The 17,334-nt window shown below is 36.3% G+C and overlaps 1 protein-coding gene across 3 annotated transcripts in view; it reads right to left on the bottom strand.

The window, feature by feature from the left end:
* Window positions 1–17,334, bottom strand: part of ZRANB3 (zinc finger RANBP2-type containing 3) — a 329,435-nt gene that overhangs the window by 70,007 nt on the left and 242,094 nt on the right. For all 3 annotated transcript variants that reach the window (XM_047722507.1, XM_047722509.1, XM_047722508.1), the window contains exons 9-10: window positions 5,302–5,421; window positions 2,526–2,645 (exon numbers count right to left, since the gene is read on the bottom strand). In XM_047722507.1, coding sequence (XP_047578463.1) covers window positions 2,526–2,645; window positions 5,302–5,421 — 240 coding nt within the window. The remainder of the gene's footprint in view (window positions 1–2,525; window positions 2,646–5,301; window positions 5,422–17,334) is intronic.

Raw genomic sequence — 17,334 nt, 5'->3', positions numbered from 1 at the left:
CTTTAACTTAAAATATTTTTATATCATATAACAACATTATCATTAGCATTCATGAAATGGTGGCACGAGTTCTCAAGTTGAAAAATTCACGAAAGACCCATCACTTTGGAACAGAAGTTAGAAGTTATAAAAACATGGAAAGCCAACAACCATCAAGCTAAACTGCGCTGATATTTAGGACAGGAAACACCACAAAACATTAGAGATGATGCTAGAAAATAACAAATAGTATTTAAAGAGGGAAGAACACCTTTAAGTGTGTTAGAGGTATCATATAACCATACAAGAATAAAGGGAAAATATGCTGGCAAGACCCAAATCCCTCTAACATACTACTAAACTACAATGGAAGATTCATGTGCCCCAAGAACATGAATTCCTTTATTCCTATGAACATACTAGTGTTCAAGTATATGAGTTTTGAATTATACCAGGTTCTCAGGAATACAGCCTTGAATAAAATATGGGTGTCCTAAACAATCTTAATTTCAGAAGGTCTTTTATCAAGCCACCCCCAGATCCTCCTGCCTGGCTTCCTTCTACTTTTCTTCTCCCCTGCTATGAGTACTCCATTTCTAATTTTAAGCTCTTTTTGATGACATTCTCTTTGGCTGGAATATTCTAACAGATATAAAACTTAGACTCCTAGAGATTTAATCCAACATGAGGGAAGTGTTGACACAACCCTCCTTTTGGTAAGAACTCCTGGTGAGTTCTAGAACTTCCAAATCCTCATGGACCTTCTCTCTATATACAATTTTATAGACATCAATTACCTGGCTAAAAGCAGATCTTTGGCCCTGGTTCAGATTCCAGAGTCGACAGATCTACTATATATCAAGCTGGATGCACAGAAAATATGTTCAATCACTTTTCCCTATGTTAAATATCCTGGCTTGGGAATTTACATCAAAATATTGTAGAATGTTAGCAGGAAAAAAAGTCCAGAAGAATCCCCCTTACATAGTGTGGCAGAGACTGTCACTATCTTCCATAATAGCTATTTGGTTCTTATTTCTTTGTAATGTAACACCTGATTTTCAGTGTGACTAGACAAAATAAAGGCTACTTTTTCCAGCTTCCCTTGAAGTTAGCTGTAACCAAGGGATTAACTGCAGGTGAATGAAATGAAGCAATGATGCATGCCTTTCTCCAGTCAGGGGCCTGGATCACAGATATGATGGAAGAACTAGAGCAGCTCTCTTAAATAAGAGGTATCTGCTAGGAGTGGTAAAGCAGAAAGCTGGAGAGGCTTAAGCCTTAAGGACTTTGTGGAACTACCATGCTAACCTTGGACTGTCTGCATGAGAGAATTAAACTTTGTGTATTTGAGTCATTCTTAATTTGGGTTTTCATTTACTTGCACCCAAACCCAATCCTAAGGGTCAAACCAGAGGTGCTCCATAAAAAGTCCTCAGACAGAAGAGTTCTTTTCTCTCAGGTCACCTTGCCTCACAGGCTCTGGTGAAACCAATCAAGTAAGTTAAGTGCTATAAGAAATGAAAGCTGCCCAGAACAATCTATACTTTCAACACCATTCCGATCAAAATATCAATGGCACTTTTCATACTGCTGGAACAAACAATCCTAAAATTTGTATGGAACCAGAAAAGACGCCAAATTGCCAAGGAAATGTTGAAAAAGAAAGGAAAATTCTATGCAAATTCAAAGTTAGGAAAAAAGAAGAAAGGTAATGGAAAAGTATTAGGATTAAATGAACTATACTCATCTAGGAAATTCTTTCCTTGAAAATTTAAGAAGATTTGAGTCAGAGGTGTTGAGGTCTCCTTCTATTATACTTTCTATCTCTCCAAAGCAGAATATTTATTACATCTTTATCTTGATATAAAGTTATAATTATGGTTAATGACCTTTTTATTATCTTAATGACATTATCAAATTTATGCCTGGAATTTCTTTTTTTTTTCTTTTGATAAACTTTATTGAGGTATAATTTCCATAAAATAGAAGGCACCAATTTTAAATTTAGCATCTTGTGAATTTTAGCAAATATATACATCTATGTTCTTTCGAATTTTAAGATATAGGAATGAGGTCACAGTGTATGTACTATTCTGCAACTGGTTTAGGGATTCAATAATGTCATGGACATTTTTTTTTTCATGACACTGACCTCTTTTTTTAAATTATATATTTTTTTTATTATGTTTTGTTAGTCACCATACAGTACATCATTAGTTTTTGATGTTGTGTTCCATGATCCACTGTTTGTGTATAACACCCAGTACTCCATGCAATACATGCCTCCTTAATACCCGTCACTGGAGTAACCCCTCTCCTTCTGCCCCGCCTCCCCTCTAAAACCCTCAGTTTGTTTCTTGGCATCCATAGTCTCTCATGGTTCATCTCCTCCTCCAATGCCCCCCCCTTCATTTTCCCCTTCCTTCTCCTAATGTCCTCCATGCTATTCTTTGTATTCCACAAATAAGTGAAACCATATGATAATTGACTTATCTCTGCTTGACTTATTCTACTTAGCATAATCTCCTCCTGGAATTTCTTACCTGGCCAGCAGCCTGAATGCTTAGGATAGCCACACGAGTATCAGGATCCTTTTGAAACTGATGAACTAGATGTATTCTTTCTGAAGATGGAACGCTTCCATCTATCCTAATGTATCGAGCCTAGTATCAACAAGGGAAATGGCAAAATTAGCACAAAACCCTATGCACCCATCCCATTTAATATGTTTTATACTGTATTTTTATGCTCAAATAATAAAATAGAAATGGGGTAAGATGAAATGTTAGTAAATATTAAATAGGAAGAATTTTAATCAAGTTTCTTAATATCTTCTTATAACAATTCCGTATTTTTAAATCTTTTCACATACTTGACAGTAGGATCGATGTCTAATTCATCCTCACACCATCAATGCCAAGTGCAATGCCTTGTATATAACAGGAGCTCCATAAATCATCACTGAATTAAGCTAATTCCTTTAGTAAAATTCTGTGTGAATTCATATGCAAACTTTAAATGATGGATCAAATTAACTTGAAAGTTACAGGTTCATTGATTCCAAAGTAAAAATAAAGCCAGACAGGGGAAAAGAGAGAAAGAGGTTTTTACCCATATTATTATGGATTCATGAAGAACAGTGCATTTACTTCTGAAATATCCTAATATTAACTGGGCAAATATATATTTTTAGTATACCATTTGAATTTTTTTTTTTTTTTTTGCATTCTTAAGCTTAACAGAGATATGTGAAACGGTCACCTCTATTGAATTTGGGAACCAAGACACTCACACACATTTTTAAAAAGTAGGGAAACAGTAAGTGCTAAACTCAACAGTGCTGTCTTCTAGAAATGATTTGGGTTAGGAAAAGGGAGCAATCAGTGTTTGTTAAAGTAGCTAAAAAGCACTCATTACTCAACTTTCTAAAATTCAGTATTAAGTCATGAATTTCAAATAGTCTCATTTACATATGCACTTCTATGGAAAACATAACCTTATATAGTTGAGACACAGAAATACTCACTTTCATAAGGAAATAGTTAATCATTAAATAGAATGCCCCATATTAACTTTCTATGTCTTCACAAACAGATATACATTGACCAGTGATTCATTAAAATCCCATAAGGGAGATTATAAAATCTTCCAACAGTCTTTCTAAAGAAAACACACATAGTTAGGCTAGGGAGACTTTGGGCGAGATTCACCTCCAACCAATGAGTACCTATTGTTTTTAATGGATAGTGATACTAAATGGGATTCTAAACATATCAGTAAAGGAGAAGTGGGGAGAATAGACTGCTATACTTAGAATAGATCCTAGTAATTTTAGTTTTAAGCTTAATGGAATCAAAATAGAAAATATTATGAATAAAAAAAAAAGAAAATATTATGAATTTAATTTTATTGCCTAATCATTAAAAAAATATTTCAAAGGCTAATTAACTCTTCCGTCAAAAGGCATTTTAAAGATATGATATTATAATCAGTGTGAGAGCACCTTTTCACAGATAGCATTTTGTTATACTGTCATCAATCCTCCTATGAAGGAAACACTAGGATTACTTCTTTGGTAGTATTAATAAACATACTGGCAAATGTTCAAAAAATGTATACCAAGTTTTAAAAAAACATGGCTTAGGGGTGCCTGGGTGGCTCAGTGGGTTAAAGCCTCTGCCTTCAGCTCAGTTCATGATCTCGGGGTCCTGGGATCAGGCCCCACATCGGGCTCTCTGCTCAGCAGGGAGCCTGCTTCCCCCTCTCTCTCTCTGCCTGCCTCTCTGACTACTTGTGATCTCTGTCAAATAAATAAATAAAATCTTTAAAAAAAAAACAAAACTGGGGCGCCTGGGTGGCTCAGTGGGTTAAGCCGCTGCCTTCGGCTCAGGTCATGATCTCAGGGTCCTGGATCGAGTCCCGCATTGGGCTCTCTGCTCAGCAGGGAGCCTGCTTCCCCCTCTCTCTCTCTCTCTGCCTGCCTCTCTGTCTACTTGTGATCTCTCTCTGTCAAATAAATAAATAAAATCTTAAAAAAAAAAAAAAAACAAAACTCTACCTACATAGGCAAGTGGTTCTGCTGCTACATGTATATTAAGTTCACACGATTTGTCAGGAAATTTCTTCTGGCTGTTTCTGAGCATCTCTAAAAGCCCTCAGCACGTAAAGAGAGATACCAGATTTAAACTCTGAAAGAAAACATGGCAGATGCCGTCACTGATAGAAAAGACTGCTGGGGAATTAGGTGAACCTAAGAAAATGCAGCAAGGCCAGCAGGGGAGCTTACTGGAGAGGGTACCTGGCCCATCTGTTTCAAACTCACCTGTACTAAATCTTACTCTAAGTCATACTCTACAGAGTATATTCCCTGGAAATTTAAAAGGTGTGACTGCAGCTGGACTAAAATTGGCTAAATTCATTCTGTTTCCCCTTGACATCATCTGTATTTTAAGGCTGACTTGCAGGTAAATTAAAAATTTTAATTTTTAACTGTCTACACCAGTCTCAAATGGTATATCTGGTAAACAATAATGGAATTCACAATATATCCTATGAAGTCAGCATATTTTTAATCAATCCAGATAATTAGTTCAGTGGAAAATTATAATCCTGGAATAAAAGAAAAAGTTTAATAGTTTACCATCAACATAATAATAATATGATATTAGTATAATTAGCAAGAAAAAAATCTAATCATAATGAAAATATCATCATTTAAAGAAGGCCAAAAGAACCTTCAAATTACAAGACTACAATTAATGTTTAGTATATTAAAAACCTGCATCCTAAAAAGTATTTTATATAAAAAAGATAACATACCTTGTTTTCTATGACTGCTTCTGTGCAAGCTTGGAGCATGCTTAAATGATGAGCAAAAACCAGAAACTTCAGTGAATCATTCTGAAGCATCATCTTAATATAGTCCTTTACAGCACCTGCCTAAATATTAAAAGTTAAACCTTATTAATGGTATATAAATCTTTATTAAAAAAATCACATCACTTGGAACTAGGGGGTATTATGCTGAGCGAAATATGTCAATCAGAGAAAGACAATTATCATATGATCTCTCTGATATGAGGAATTTGAGAGGCAGGGCGGTGGGTCTGGGGATAGGGAAGGAAAAAATGAAAAAAAAAAATGGGATCATGAGGGAGACAAACCATCAGAGACCCTTAATCTCACAAAACAAACTGAGGGTTGCTGGGGGCAGTGGTAGGGAGAGGGTGGTTGGGTTACGGACATTGGGGAAGGTATGTGATACGGTGAGTGCTGTGAAATGTGTAAGCCTGATGATTCACAGACCTATACCCCTGGGGCAAAGAATGCATTATATGTTAATAAAAATAATTTTTAAAAAATCACATCACTTCCAAAGGGGCACATGCACCCGAATGTTTATAGCAGCAATGTCCACAATAGCCAAAGTATGGAAAGAACCTAGATGTCCAACAACAGATGAATAGATAAAGAAGATGTGGTGTGTGTGTGTGTGTATATATATATATATATATATATATATATATATATATGATGGAATATTATGCAGCCATCAAAAAATGAAATCTTGCCATTTGCAATGACGTGAATGGAACTAGAGGGGTGGCTGGGTGATAGACATTGGGGAAGGTATGTGCTATGGTGAGAAAAAATAAATTAAAAAATAAAAATTAAAAAAATCACATCACTTTATTTTAACAAAGCAAAAAAAACTTCAAAAGTCAAAAATTTCTATGAACTTTCAACTGCTTTGTTCTCTAGGTAACCTAAGAAAAGAGAGGCCCACATCTAAGGGAAAAAGGGAAAAAGGACACAAGAGAGGGGAAAAAAACAACAATTCTGAGAAGTAAAACAAGAACAAGACAAGAAAGAGAAGAACAAGTTTTGATGGAAAATAGTCAATTAGGATGTGGCCAAAAAGGGGTTGGTGGTTTTGTTTAGAAAGTAATTTTCAAAAAAGCTCATATAAAGACTAAGTGGAATAGGGTTACCTAACTAAAAAACTAAAAAATAAGAAAGCTGGGACTGGAGCTTAAGGGTTAAGGAAAGTTGATTCATTCATTTTCTTAACTAAGAAACTTTGATAGGTTTAAGAACAGGCCATTTAAGGTGTAGACAGGCAAAGAGAAATGGAAAATAAAGGGATTTAGCTTGTCTCCAGGACAAGAAGGTTGTAGAAGAGGTTGGAGTGATAGGATGAAGAGAACAGAGGGAGGTCTGAGAGCACAGGGGGACAAATGAAGAAACTTGTGAGGTAGAAAGTAGAAAATCAAGAAAGCTCAGATTAAAAAGACTTTTCTTAGTTAACTTGAGGACAAGTTACCTATTAAGAATGAGAATATGAGATGAATTAAATAGGAATTAAATTTAGAGCATCAATTAAATCTAAAACATGAATATAGTCTCTTAACTGTTAAAAATTAATTATTTAGAAATTTAGGGAAAAGAAAGCAGGCTGAACACATTTGACCTAGACTCCCCCTCAAAGCTGTATAGCAAGGTGTACAGACAAAATCGGAAAGGGTGAACTTTGGAAATCAGGGGTGCCTGGGTGGCTCAGTCAGGTAAGCAGTGACTCTTGATTTCAGATCGTGAGATCGAGATTCGTGTAGGATTCTATTCTCAGCGAGAAATCTGCTTAGGATTCTTTCCCACTATTCCACCCCCCCCCCAACTTGTGCATGTGTGTTCTCTCTCTCTCAAATAAATAAATCTTCAAAAAAAAAAAAAAACAGAAAGAAAACTCTGGAAACTAAAAATTTGTTTGGTAATTATTAGCCAACCTGACAGCTCCTAAGGTAGCAATATGGAAAGTTGAGAAGCATGTGGGTTAGAATATGGTAATGTAAAAAAGGCTTAGGAAATTGTTCCAGGGGAAGTGAGAGGTTGGGGGTGTGGCTACAACAGGAAGATTGGTCAAAGAATATTTAAGTAGTTGATTATGTGCAACACTGGTCTATATTCTCTCTGTACCCATTCCAGATGATAGAGTACTTCTCCAACCTACTCTGGCAGAAGGTAGAGATTTATTTTCTGTAGAGGGTAAAAGAGAAGGTATCTGGATAAAGGAATCCCACAGTGATGGTAGATTATTCTACAGTATCGTAGGGATTAAATAAAAATAACATAATAAATGCTGACATCTGCCTTCTCCCTCAGCCTTCTTATTCTCCCATGTCCCCTAAAAGATAAAGAAGCTTATGCCTTCTACACAGGAGAGCAGAATCATATAAAATGATTGTTTTCTAGAGATTCAGACAAGCCACGGAGAAAAGACTAAGGATTCTGATAGAGGGGTTCCTTCATAAGACATCCAGCCAGATTGCCCTTTATTGAAGGCCATAGTCTCTAAGCCATATCCATGTACCGAGTTTCCTGTCAGCGTAACCAGAAGATATTACATTTATAAAACAACAGGATGCTCCAAAAAAGGAATGATTAAGGGAGAAAGGAAGGGAAGTACTCTTGGAAATTAAAAGTATAATAGCAGAAATTAAAAATTCACTGGTTGTGAGGAATTGATTTGAAAAAATTGATTTGAAAAAATCTTCCAGGAAGTAGATGAAGAGAAAACAGAGGCAAGAAAATAATCAGAGAAATAATACAAGTTTTACAGAACTTAAGGGCATAAGTTTCCAAAATGGAAAATGGAATAGGTCCTCTGAGGATCCTTCACAATGGATGAAAATGGACCTAGTGCAAGGTCCATCATCATGAAATTTTAGAACACTGGGGACAAAGAAATAATTCTATAAGTTTCCAGGGAGTGGAGGAAAAGAATTAAAATAGAATATAAGCTTTGAAGTGCACTGGATTTCTCAACATCAGTACTAATAATTCTGAGAGAAAATTATTTCTAAGAATTTATACCCAGCCAAATTAAAAATCAATTATAAAAGTAGAATAAAGCCATTTTCGAATATGTGGAGACTCAAATATTTGATGACAGCTAAAATTACAAAGCAAGCAGTAATACAAACCAAGAAGCAATATAAACATGTTGCTGAGGGATTTGAAGTAAATACTGGAAAAGCAAAACAAAACAGCTAAAAGAACAGAAAATGGTTGCCTCGAGGGAATAACTTTAGAAGACTTATTTTTTTGAAATAGCTGTTTTCCTCATTAAACTATGATCATATGTAGTTTTGGTAATAAAAAAAATTTAAAGAGGGGCATTTCCAAATGGAAAAATACCTATTTAAAATGAATACACATCACCATGAAGTCACAGAACTGATTTTGCAAGTTATATTTTATATGTACAAATTTTCCAAACAATAGAAATTCATCATCCAATGAGACTGGAGGCCATTAAGAACTTTAGCCTTGGATTTCAGTGCCTCAGAGAGTGAAATGAAGTCCTCTCAAAATAAGGAGCTATAAATTCCAGATACGTTGCTATGGGAACTGAACCACTTTAATAAACTGCTTGTTTGACTAAAGTGCTGTATTTACTGTGATAAGTCTTTCAAAAAGCACATGTCAAGTTGGAGTATTTTTAAGGTACATCCATTTACCACCCATTACAGACTTAAAATTATACAACCACTGTACCCCCAGTCTCAGATGCATTCCCTGCCTGAAGAAAACTATTTCTGCCAGAGTCCCCTCCACTGCTATCACCCCTTCCTCATTACAACAGAAAGCTGCTGATGTCAAAGCCCAAGCTTCCTGTTCCCCACTCTTCTAATCACTGGTTTAGAAAGGCTTATGGTTAATATAAACATTACAAAGTTCAATTATATAATGGGCTAAACAGTCTCATGGGACTAGCCTGGTAACTTCATCACTGAGACCTTGCTTCCTACAAGAAAGAGAACCAAAATGTCTATGTAACAAATAAACTCTAGTATTTTTTTTTAGGTTCTTAATATGGGACTGCAAAGGAGTACATCTTAAAATGTACTATACAAGGGATTGTTCTGATTTTATTCTAATTAAAAATGTCACTACAGAAAAAGGGCTGATATCCAAGATCTATAAAGAACTCCTCAAACTCAAGACAGATAATCATGTCAAAAAATGGGCAGAAGAAATGAACAGACACTTGTCCAAAGAAGATATACATATAAATGGCTAACAGACACATGAAAAAATGTTCATCATCATTAGCTATCAGGGAGATTCAAATCAAAACCACACCGAGATACCACCTTACACCAGTTAGAATGGCCAAAATCAACAAGACAGTAAACAACAAGTGTTGGAGAGGATGTGGAGAAAGGAGAACCCTCTTACACTGTTGGTGGGAATGCAAGTTGGTGCAGCCACTTTGGAAAACAGTGTGGAGATTCCTTAAGAAATTAAAAATAGAGCTTCCCAATGACCCTGCAATTGCACTACTGGGTATTTACCCCAAAGATACAGATGTAGTGAAAAGAAGGGCCATCTGTACCCCAATGTTCATAGCAGCAATGCCCACATTCGCCAAACTGTGGAAAGAACCAAGGTGCCCTTCAACAGATGAATGGATAAAGAAGTTATGGTTCAAATATACAAAGGAGTATTATGCCTCCAACCCAACTTTTGTATCAATATGGACTGGACTGGGAAGAGATTATGCTGAGTGAAATAAGTCAAGCAGAGAGAGTCAATTATCATATGGTTTCACTTACTTGTGGAGAATAAGGAATAACATGGAGGACATTGGGAGATGGAGAAGAGAAGTGAGTTGGGGGAAATAGGAGGGGGAGACAAACCATGAGACTGTGGACTCTGAGAAACAAACTGAGGGCTTTGGAGGGGACGGGGGTGGGGAGTTGGATGAGCCTGGTGATGGGTATTAAGGACGGCACATATTGCATGGAGCACTGGGTGTGGTGCATAAACAATGAATTGTGCAACACTGAAAAAAATTAAATTAAATTAAAAAAAAAAACTGTCATTGCATTGTCATATTTTAAGTTGAGCAGGATTTGCTTTCAAACTATCTCAAATACAAATTATGTGGAATGGCAGGTCCTGATCGGCATTTTGGTTATGCCAGAACAGGTTTTGTAGAAGTTGAAAAAATGTTTGTGTTCACAATCTTATCTTACTAAAACTGTTAGTCCAAGCTCTAAATTACATAACAAATGCTACACACTACATCTCATTTAAAGAAATGCAGAAATGAGGGGCAACTGGGTGGCTCAGTGGGTTAAAGCCTCTGCCTTCAGCTCAGGTCATGGTCCCAGGGTCCTGGGATCGAGCCCCGCATCGGGCTCTCTGCTCCGCGGGGAGCCTGCTTCCTCCCCTCTCTCTCTGCCTGCCTCTCTGCTTACTTGCGATCTCTCTCTGTCAAATGAATAAATAATCTTAAAAAAAAAAAAAAAAAGAAATGCAGAAATGAGGAGAATATGTGCTAAATTTATTTCCTAAATTTCTTTTTTATTGAATAGGTGTACATCGTACTTTTTGAAATAAAAGTAGAGAAAAACCTAAACTGCATTAAGACCTGATGAAACTTACATGATATTAAATTGTCAGCTTTTACTCAAAAGATAAAAGGGAGAAGTAAAGAAAGAAAAAAACATCAAATGTGCACTATGACACAGAGTCTCTTTTTGACCGAACTTTAGTTGGGTTTCCCCAGGCCCTCTTGACTAGGCCTCAGCCTATCCTGGCCAGGCCTACACAGCCCCATCTCAGCAAGAATCCTGATGAGTCAGTTTGTTAAGAAAGCCCCTACCCTTGCTACCTGATCAATCTTTGATATCTGATAAAGTTTCTCATCCCCCACTTAAGATGTCTAAGTCCTTTCTACCTTGAGCAAGAATCCCCTGCTCTTAATGTCTCCTCTTAGTAATTTTACATTCATTAACCCCCCTCCCCTATCCAGCTCAGTGGCTATAAATCCCCACTGGTTCTTGTTGTATTCAGAGTTGACCTTTCCACAACTGTAAAAAAGAGTTGATTCCTTTGCAAGGATCTTAAATGAAGTCTTCCATACCATTTTAATAAGTAACAGAACTATTGTTTTGTGTAGCTGCTATGAATTCCAATTGAGGGAGTGTGAGCACAAAATAAGCTCCTTCTTAAATTCTGAAGTCTTTAGGCTCCAGAGCAAATGCAGTTTTATTTACATATGGGGTGGCCATATGCTTTAAGAAAACGTCTTCTGGACCAAAACCTTCTTAGTCAACAAGCCTAGTACTTCTATTCTCCTTCTAAGTGATTTTTGACTAATAAATAAATGGAAGAAGTCTGCAGGGATCTTCCAAAAATATCCTCACTGACAAAGGGACCCTTAAGAAGGCTATTTCTTGCTTTGGATATTATGGTTTGTACTTGATATAAGGAATTGCAGCAGCCATCTCGGGGTACTACTGAAACCAGTAAGGACAAGCAGCAAACTACCATAGCCAAAGCAGAAGCCAGAAGAAGCTGGGTTCTTTACAGAAACAAAAACCCCCAAAACACAACACCTTTATTGGGATATAATTCATACACCATTAAATTCACCCATTTACAGTATACAGTTCAGTGGCTTTTAGGGTATTCAGAGTGGTGTATTCATCACCACAGTTTTAGAATAGTTTCATTATCCTAAGAAGAAACGCTTCACCTCTCAGCCATCATACCCTAGCTTGAGACAAACGCTAATTGACTTTCTGTCCTTATGAATTGGACACCTTTGGACATTTCATGTAAAATGATTAATATACTGTAATCTTAAATGTTTTCAATCCATGTTGTAGTATGTATCAGTATTTAATTTCATTTTATTGCCAAATAATAATCCACTGTATGGATAGATCACATTTTATTTGGCCATTCTCCAATCAGTACCTTCTCTGCTTCTCTTGTTTTTAATGCATTTATCTCGTTCACCTTACATTGTTTCTTACTAATTTATCTGTGATTAATTTATCTGTGGCTTATCTTTTATCCTTTAAAATGATCTTATAAGAGGAAAGGAAAGTATAAAAGTAAAAGAGAATATGCGTTGTTTATTCACCTCCCACCCACCCTCACAAAAGAAAGGCTAAAAACCTATCTTCTGCTAACCCTTGCCCATGGCTCTTCATTTAGAAACCATTTTGTCAGTCTGAAAAAATATTTTCAAATCTGGTAGTAAATATTTTCAAATCCAGGAGGAGACAGCCGTCAGAGGAAGAATGGTAGTCCCATACTATGATGACAGTATGTTGGACATTTTCACTCAGCCCCACACCAAAATTTTTCCACAGAAATTAATAGTTTTACTTCCAAAGAAGGTTTAGGTGAACTACTGGAAGTATTACTTTATTTCTAGGGATGTTTCTTTTCTTTCCTCATTTCATTAAATTTTTTTTTTTCATCATGGTAAGTGCACTCTTAATCCCCATTCCCTATATTCCCCATACCCCCAACCTACCTCCACTCTGGTAACCATCAGTTTGCTTTGGCTATTTGAGGTCTTTTGTGGTTCCATACAAATTTTAGGACTGTTTGTTCTAGCTCTGTGCAAAATGCTGTTGGTATTTTGATAGGGATTGCATTAAATCTGTGGATTCCTTTGGGTAGTTAGACATTTTAACAATATTTGTTCTTCCAACCCATGAGTATGGAATGTCCATTTCTTCCCATCGTCTTGAATCTTTTTAATCAGTGTTTAACAGTTTTCAGAATATAAGTCTTACCTCTTTGATTACATTTATTCCTAGATATTTTATTGTTTTGGTGCAATTATAAATAAGATTTTTTAAATTTCACTTTCTGCTGTTTCATTATTAGTGTATAGAAGTGCAACAGATTTCCATATAGTGATTTTACAACTTTTATTCCCTTATAAACTATCTGTAGATAGAAAATCTAGCACTTCTAATACATCTAATCTTTTAACACTGAGTTTTACAAGCAGCCCATTTCACAGTAAATCAGATGGGCTACAGCACCAGAAAAGAGGGCAACCCTAATTTAATACTTAAACCAGTACAATTTACAAAACAAACTGGGATCTTAAACCTTCCATAAAACTTTTTGGAACAAAATATAATAATCATTCTACCCAATTCATTCTTTGTTTCTGTCTGTCTATCTATCTATCATCTACCTAAGATTCCCATAAAGGACATATTTTGTAACTGAACTGTCTGCTCGTTGGTGAGTCACAGACAGAAACTATACCAGGTGGACTTGTCACACAAAGGAAGGAAATCACAGGGAATAACTTACAAAGCCAAGACTCCCAGAGCAAGGGTGAATTAGTTCCTTTTATTTAGGGTTAGGATGATTATTTAGAAAGGGGAGCCTTGTCATTATATGTAGACGTAAGCGTAAGGTCATGCATGCGCCTTAAGGAAATATGCCTATATATACATTGTATATTATGTAAATGAGGTTTGCCCTCCTCCTTGGACAGAAATTTTAGTATTATAAAGACATAAAGGTAATAACTATTGGTCATTTCATGGATCACCCCATGGTCCACCTAGGTGGTCTGGGCAGGCATTATTGCTTGAGGGGTAGTTTTGGTTTCCACCACCAAATGCTATGCCCATTGGGTCTTTTGCCTTAGTTAAGAGATGAGCTGGAAAAAAAGAGCTTAAGGAAAAATGTGGGATAAAGGTTGGTGGGTGTAAGCATGTTAGCAGTAATGATCAGTAATGATCAGGTCTTAGGGCCTACCTGGTGACAATTTTACTGGGTTTACCCACAATTAAACATTAAACAATTAAAAGTTAGGAAGTAAAGCTAATAACAGTATTACAGACTTTTAAAAAGTTATTTTCATGAAAGTTGATTTCATGGAAGTTTGATCATAAAAGTCATTGATCAACACAGCTAATCCAATTCTTTTAAAATTAAATTCAATTTTCAAAACATTTTCAATTTCTTTCTCAACTCTGTCTACTGGTCCTGTCAATAAAGTGATCAAATTTGTACTACCACAGCATAAGCATGAATAAACCTTATTTGGATGTTAAAAATTTTAACACAGAATATATATAATTTTAACCAATGGAACCACCCATATATATCTAGAATACATAGAATTTTAAATTCTAAATCTTCTCCATACTTGTACAGGGATGCTTAAAAATCACTAATAGGAAAAAGATACCACCTTAAACCCATGGCCACCAACAAATATTAAATTTATTCAGCTGTCCTACTGCAGTGATGGTCAAGTATATGTACTCTGGAGCCAGACTGTCTGGGTTCAGATCTGGCCTCCTATCATTTACAACCTGAGCCCTTGAGCAAATCACTTAAACTGTGCTTTAGTTTCTCCATCTAAAAAAGGGGGAAAAGGTACCTAACTCCTCATGGACTGGTAGTGAGAGTTAAATGACTTAGTGCATAAAATAGTCAAGGAGTAGTGCTTGGCCCATGGCATGCACTTTAAAAGTGTTAGCTTGGGATGCCTGGGTGGCTCAGGTTTAAGGCTCAGGGTTAAGGCTCAGGGTTAAGCCTCTGCCTTTGGCTCAGGTCATGATCTCAGGGTCCTGGGATCGAGTCCCACATTGGGCTCTCTGCTTGACGGGGAGCCTGCTTCCCCTCTCTGCCTACTTGTGATCTCTCTCTCTGTCAAACAAATAAATAAAATCCTTAAAAAAATACAAAAAATAAAAGTGTTAGCTCTTATTATTGCTGTATTTCCCCAGCAAACTATAAAAACAACTTCAACCTTTACTATTCTCTTCAAAATCAGAACCCATGCCTTTTGGCCTTCAAATGTCCCATTGCCCCAGAGAAAAGATAATTCATCACATGAAAATTTTTACCTTTTGTTACTTTCACTCATTCCCATTTCCTTTCCTTTTATAACATGAGAAGTATTTCTTCTTTTCTCTAAGGCAAATCTCTCCATCTGTGATTCCAAACTGAACCATTCCTGTTACCTCAAACACCTTACACCACTCTTCCTTCTCAAAGGGATATTGCTCCATCTTTATTAAATCCTTCCTTCACCCTACACTGCCTTATAGCTAACATACTATCTCTCTCTTCATCTAAAATGATAGTCTTATTGTTTTATTTGTACTTTACTTTTAGTGACCATCTCCTTATCAGTGAACAGGAGGCAGAATGTGTCTGGTTTAGAGTCAGAGTGCCTTTGCTATACAAAAGAACCAGCGCAGGACAAGGTACATTCAGTCTGACAACATCCCAATCCCTCTGCAGCAAGGAATATTGCAGTGGCCTCTTATACATCACTGCATATTATAAATAGGATTCTACCGGTGTCAAGCTGCTGAGGCAAGACAGCAAAGAGGAAATGCACCCTGTGCGTAATGGAAATGTGTTTAGAGCAGTTTGCCTTCTAAAAAGTTTTTAAGGCATTAAAGAATGCTGTCATCCCCAAAGTGACAGGAAATTTAAAATTATGGGCTACTTTAATCATTTTCACAAAAAGGCACTGACATTTCTCTTAAAATGGTTTTCTCTAAAAATTAGGTGTTGCAGTGTACCAGAAAATAACTGAGGGTTGGCGAAACCATACCACTTATATCTTTTTTCCCAAGAAGAGTACTATGCTGATCCTAAATCTAAAGAATTTGTTATTTTCATCCATTGTACCTCAACAAATATTACAAAGGAATAAAAATAACAATAAAGAAGAAGAAAAGTAATTCTAATTATCTGGGATCTTTCGCTAGTTGACTTTACCGGAAACACTGATAATTTTACCTTCAGCTCCTTGGTTTAGTGTCACCACTGTTAGCCTGGACTACCAATGTGGCTACTCAACTGGATTCCCTGCCTACAGGCTTATTCCTTCCAGTCATTCTCCACATAGCTACAGTTCTTTTCCCAACACACAAATCCAATCATTTTACTCTATTTCACTATACCTAACTGCTCATAACCCTTAGGATAAATTATAAACTATGAAATGTGACCTTTTAAGATAGGGTTACTGCTCTCTGTGATCTCTAGCCTTGTCCCAGAATTCCTCCCTGACACTTTATGCTTTAGCTATGATGACCTATTTTTGATATACTAAGTATGCCATTTCTGGTTAATCTTTTTGAGTGTGTAGAAAGTATTCATCTGTCTTGGCAAATACTCCATCAACACCATGCCCTCCCCTTTTCACTCCTCTCCACTCTAGTTGGCTAAATCTTCCTTGTTCATTCCTTGGAATGTCTTTCCTGAGCTTCCAAGACTAGGCTAAGTGTCTTCTCCCAAGTACTCCTACAACATCCTATTTTTAATTTAAATACTAAATATACTGTGCTGTATTTGAACATTTGTTTAACTGTCCTCTCCAATGGACCACAACCACAAGTTCCTTGAGAGGGAAACACTGTAACTTGTTCACCATGCCTTCCTATCACCAAGCATGATCCTTGCTAAACAAAAGGCACTCAATAAATATCTGTTGAATAAGTAAAGAAGATACATAACCAAAGAAAGGAAGTCTCAAGGCTACTATGCAAACAACATAGTAGCCAATTTATTAACTGTGGTATTTCAAAAGTTCATTTATAAATTGGTTTGGGAGTACTCTGAAACACATTTTCTCATAGAAGCAATATTACATGCAGTCTATAACTAGCTACTTCCTCCAGAGTCTATTTCATCTATAATATAGATAAATTATGTAATCTACAGTTACAATAGAACTGGACTATGGGATATTATCACTAATGTTTCTGAGGAAAATGTATTAAGAATTCCAACTTGGAATGAAGTTGGAATCATGAACTAATGATTTCTTGCTGCAGCCCAGAAATAGAAATATACAGTTCCAGCTTACATTAGGTGGTTGAAAACAGAGGTTCTATTAGGAAGGGAATGAAAAATGACTAAAATAGGAATTGGGGTAGCAAGAATTGGTCTTCTGCTGTCATTAATCTTTGGGCTCATATTCCAATTTCGAGACATACAACGTTTCATTGCCTTTCTTTTCTTTCAAGGATCCTAGGAATTTGGTGCCAA

Source organism: Lutra lutra, chromosome 3, assembly GCF_902655055.1.
Source record: "Lutra lutra chromosome 3, mLutLut1.2, whole genome shotgun sequence".
Lineage (NCBI taxonomy): Eukaryota > Metazoa > Chordata > Mammalia > Carnivora > Mustelidae > Lutra > Lutra lutra.
This window is presented reverse-complemented; position numbering and strand designations above follow the sequence as displayed.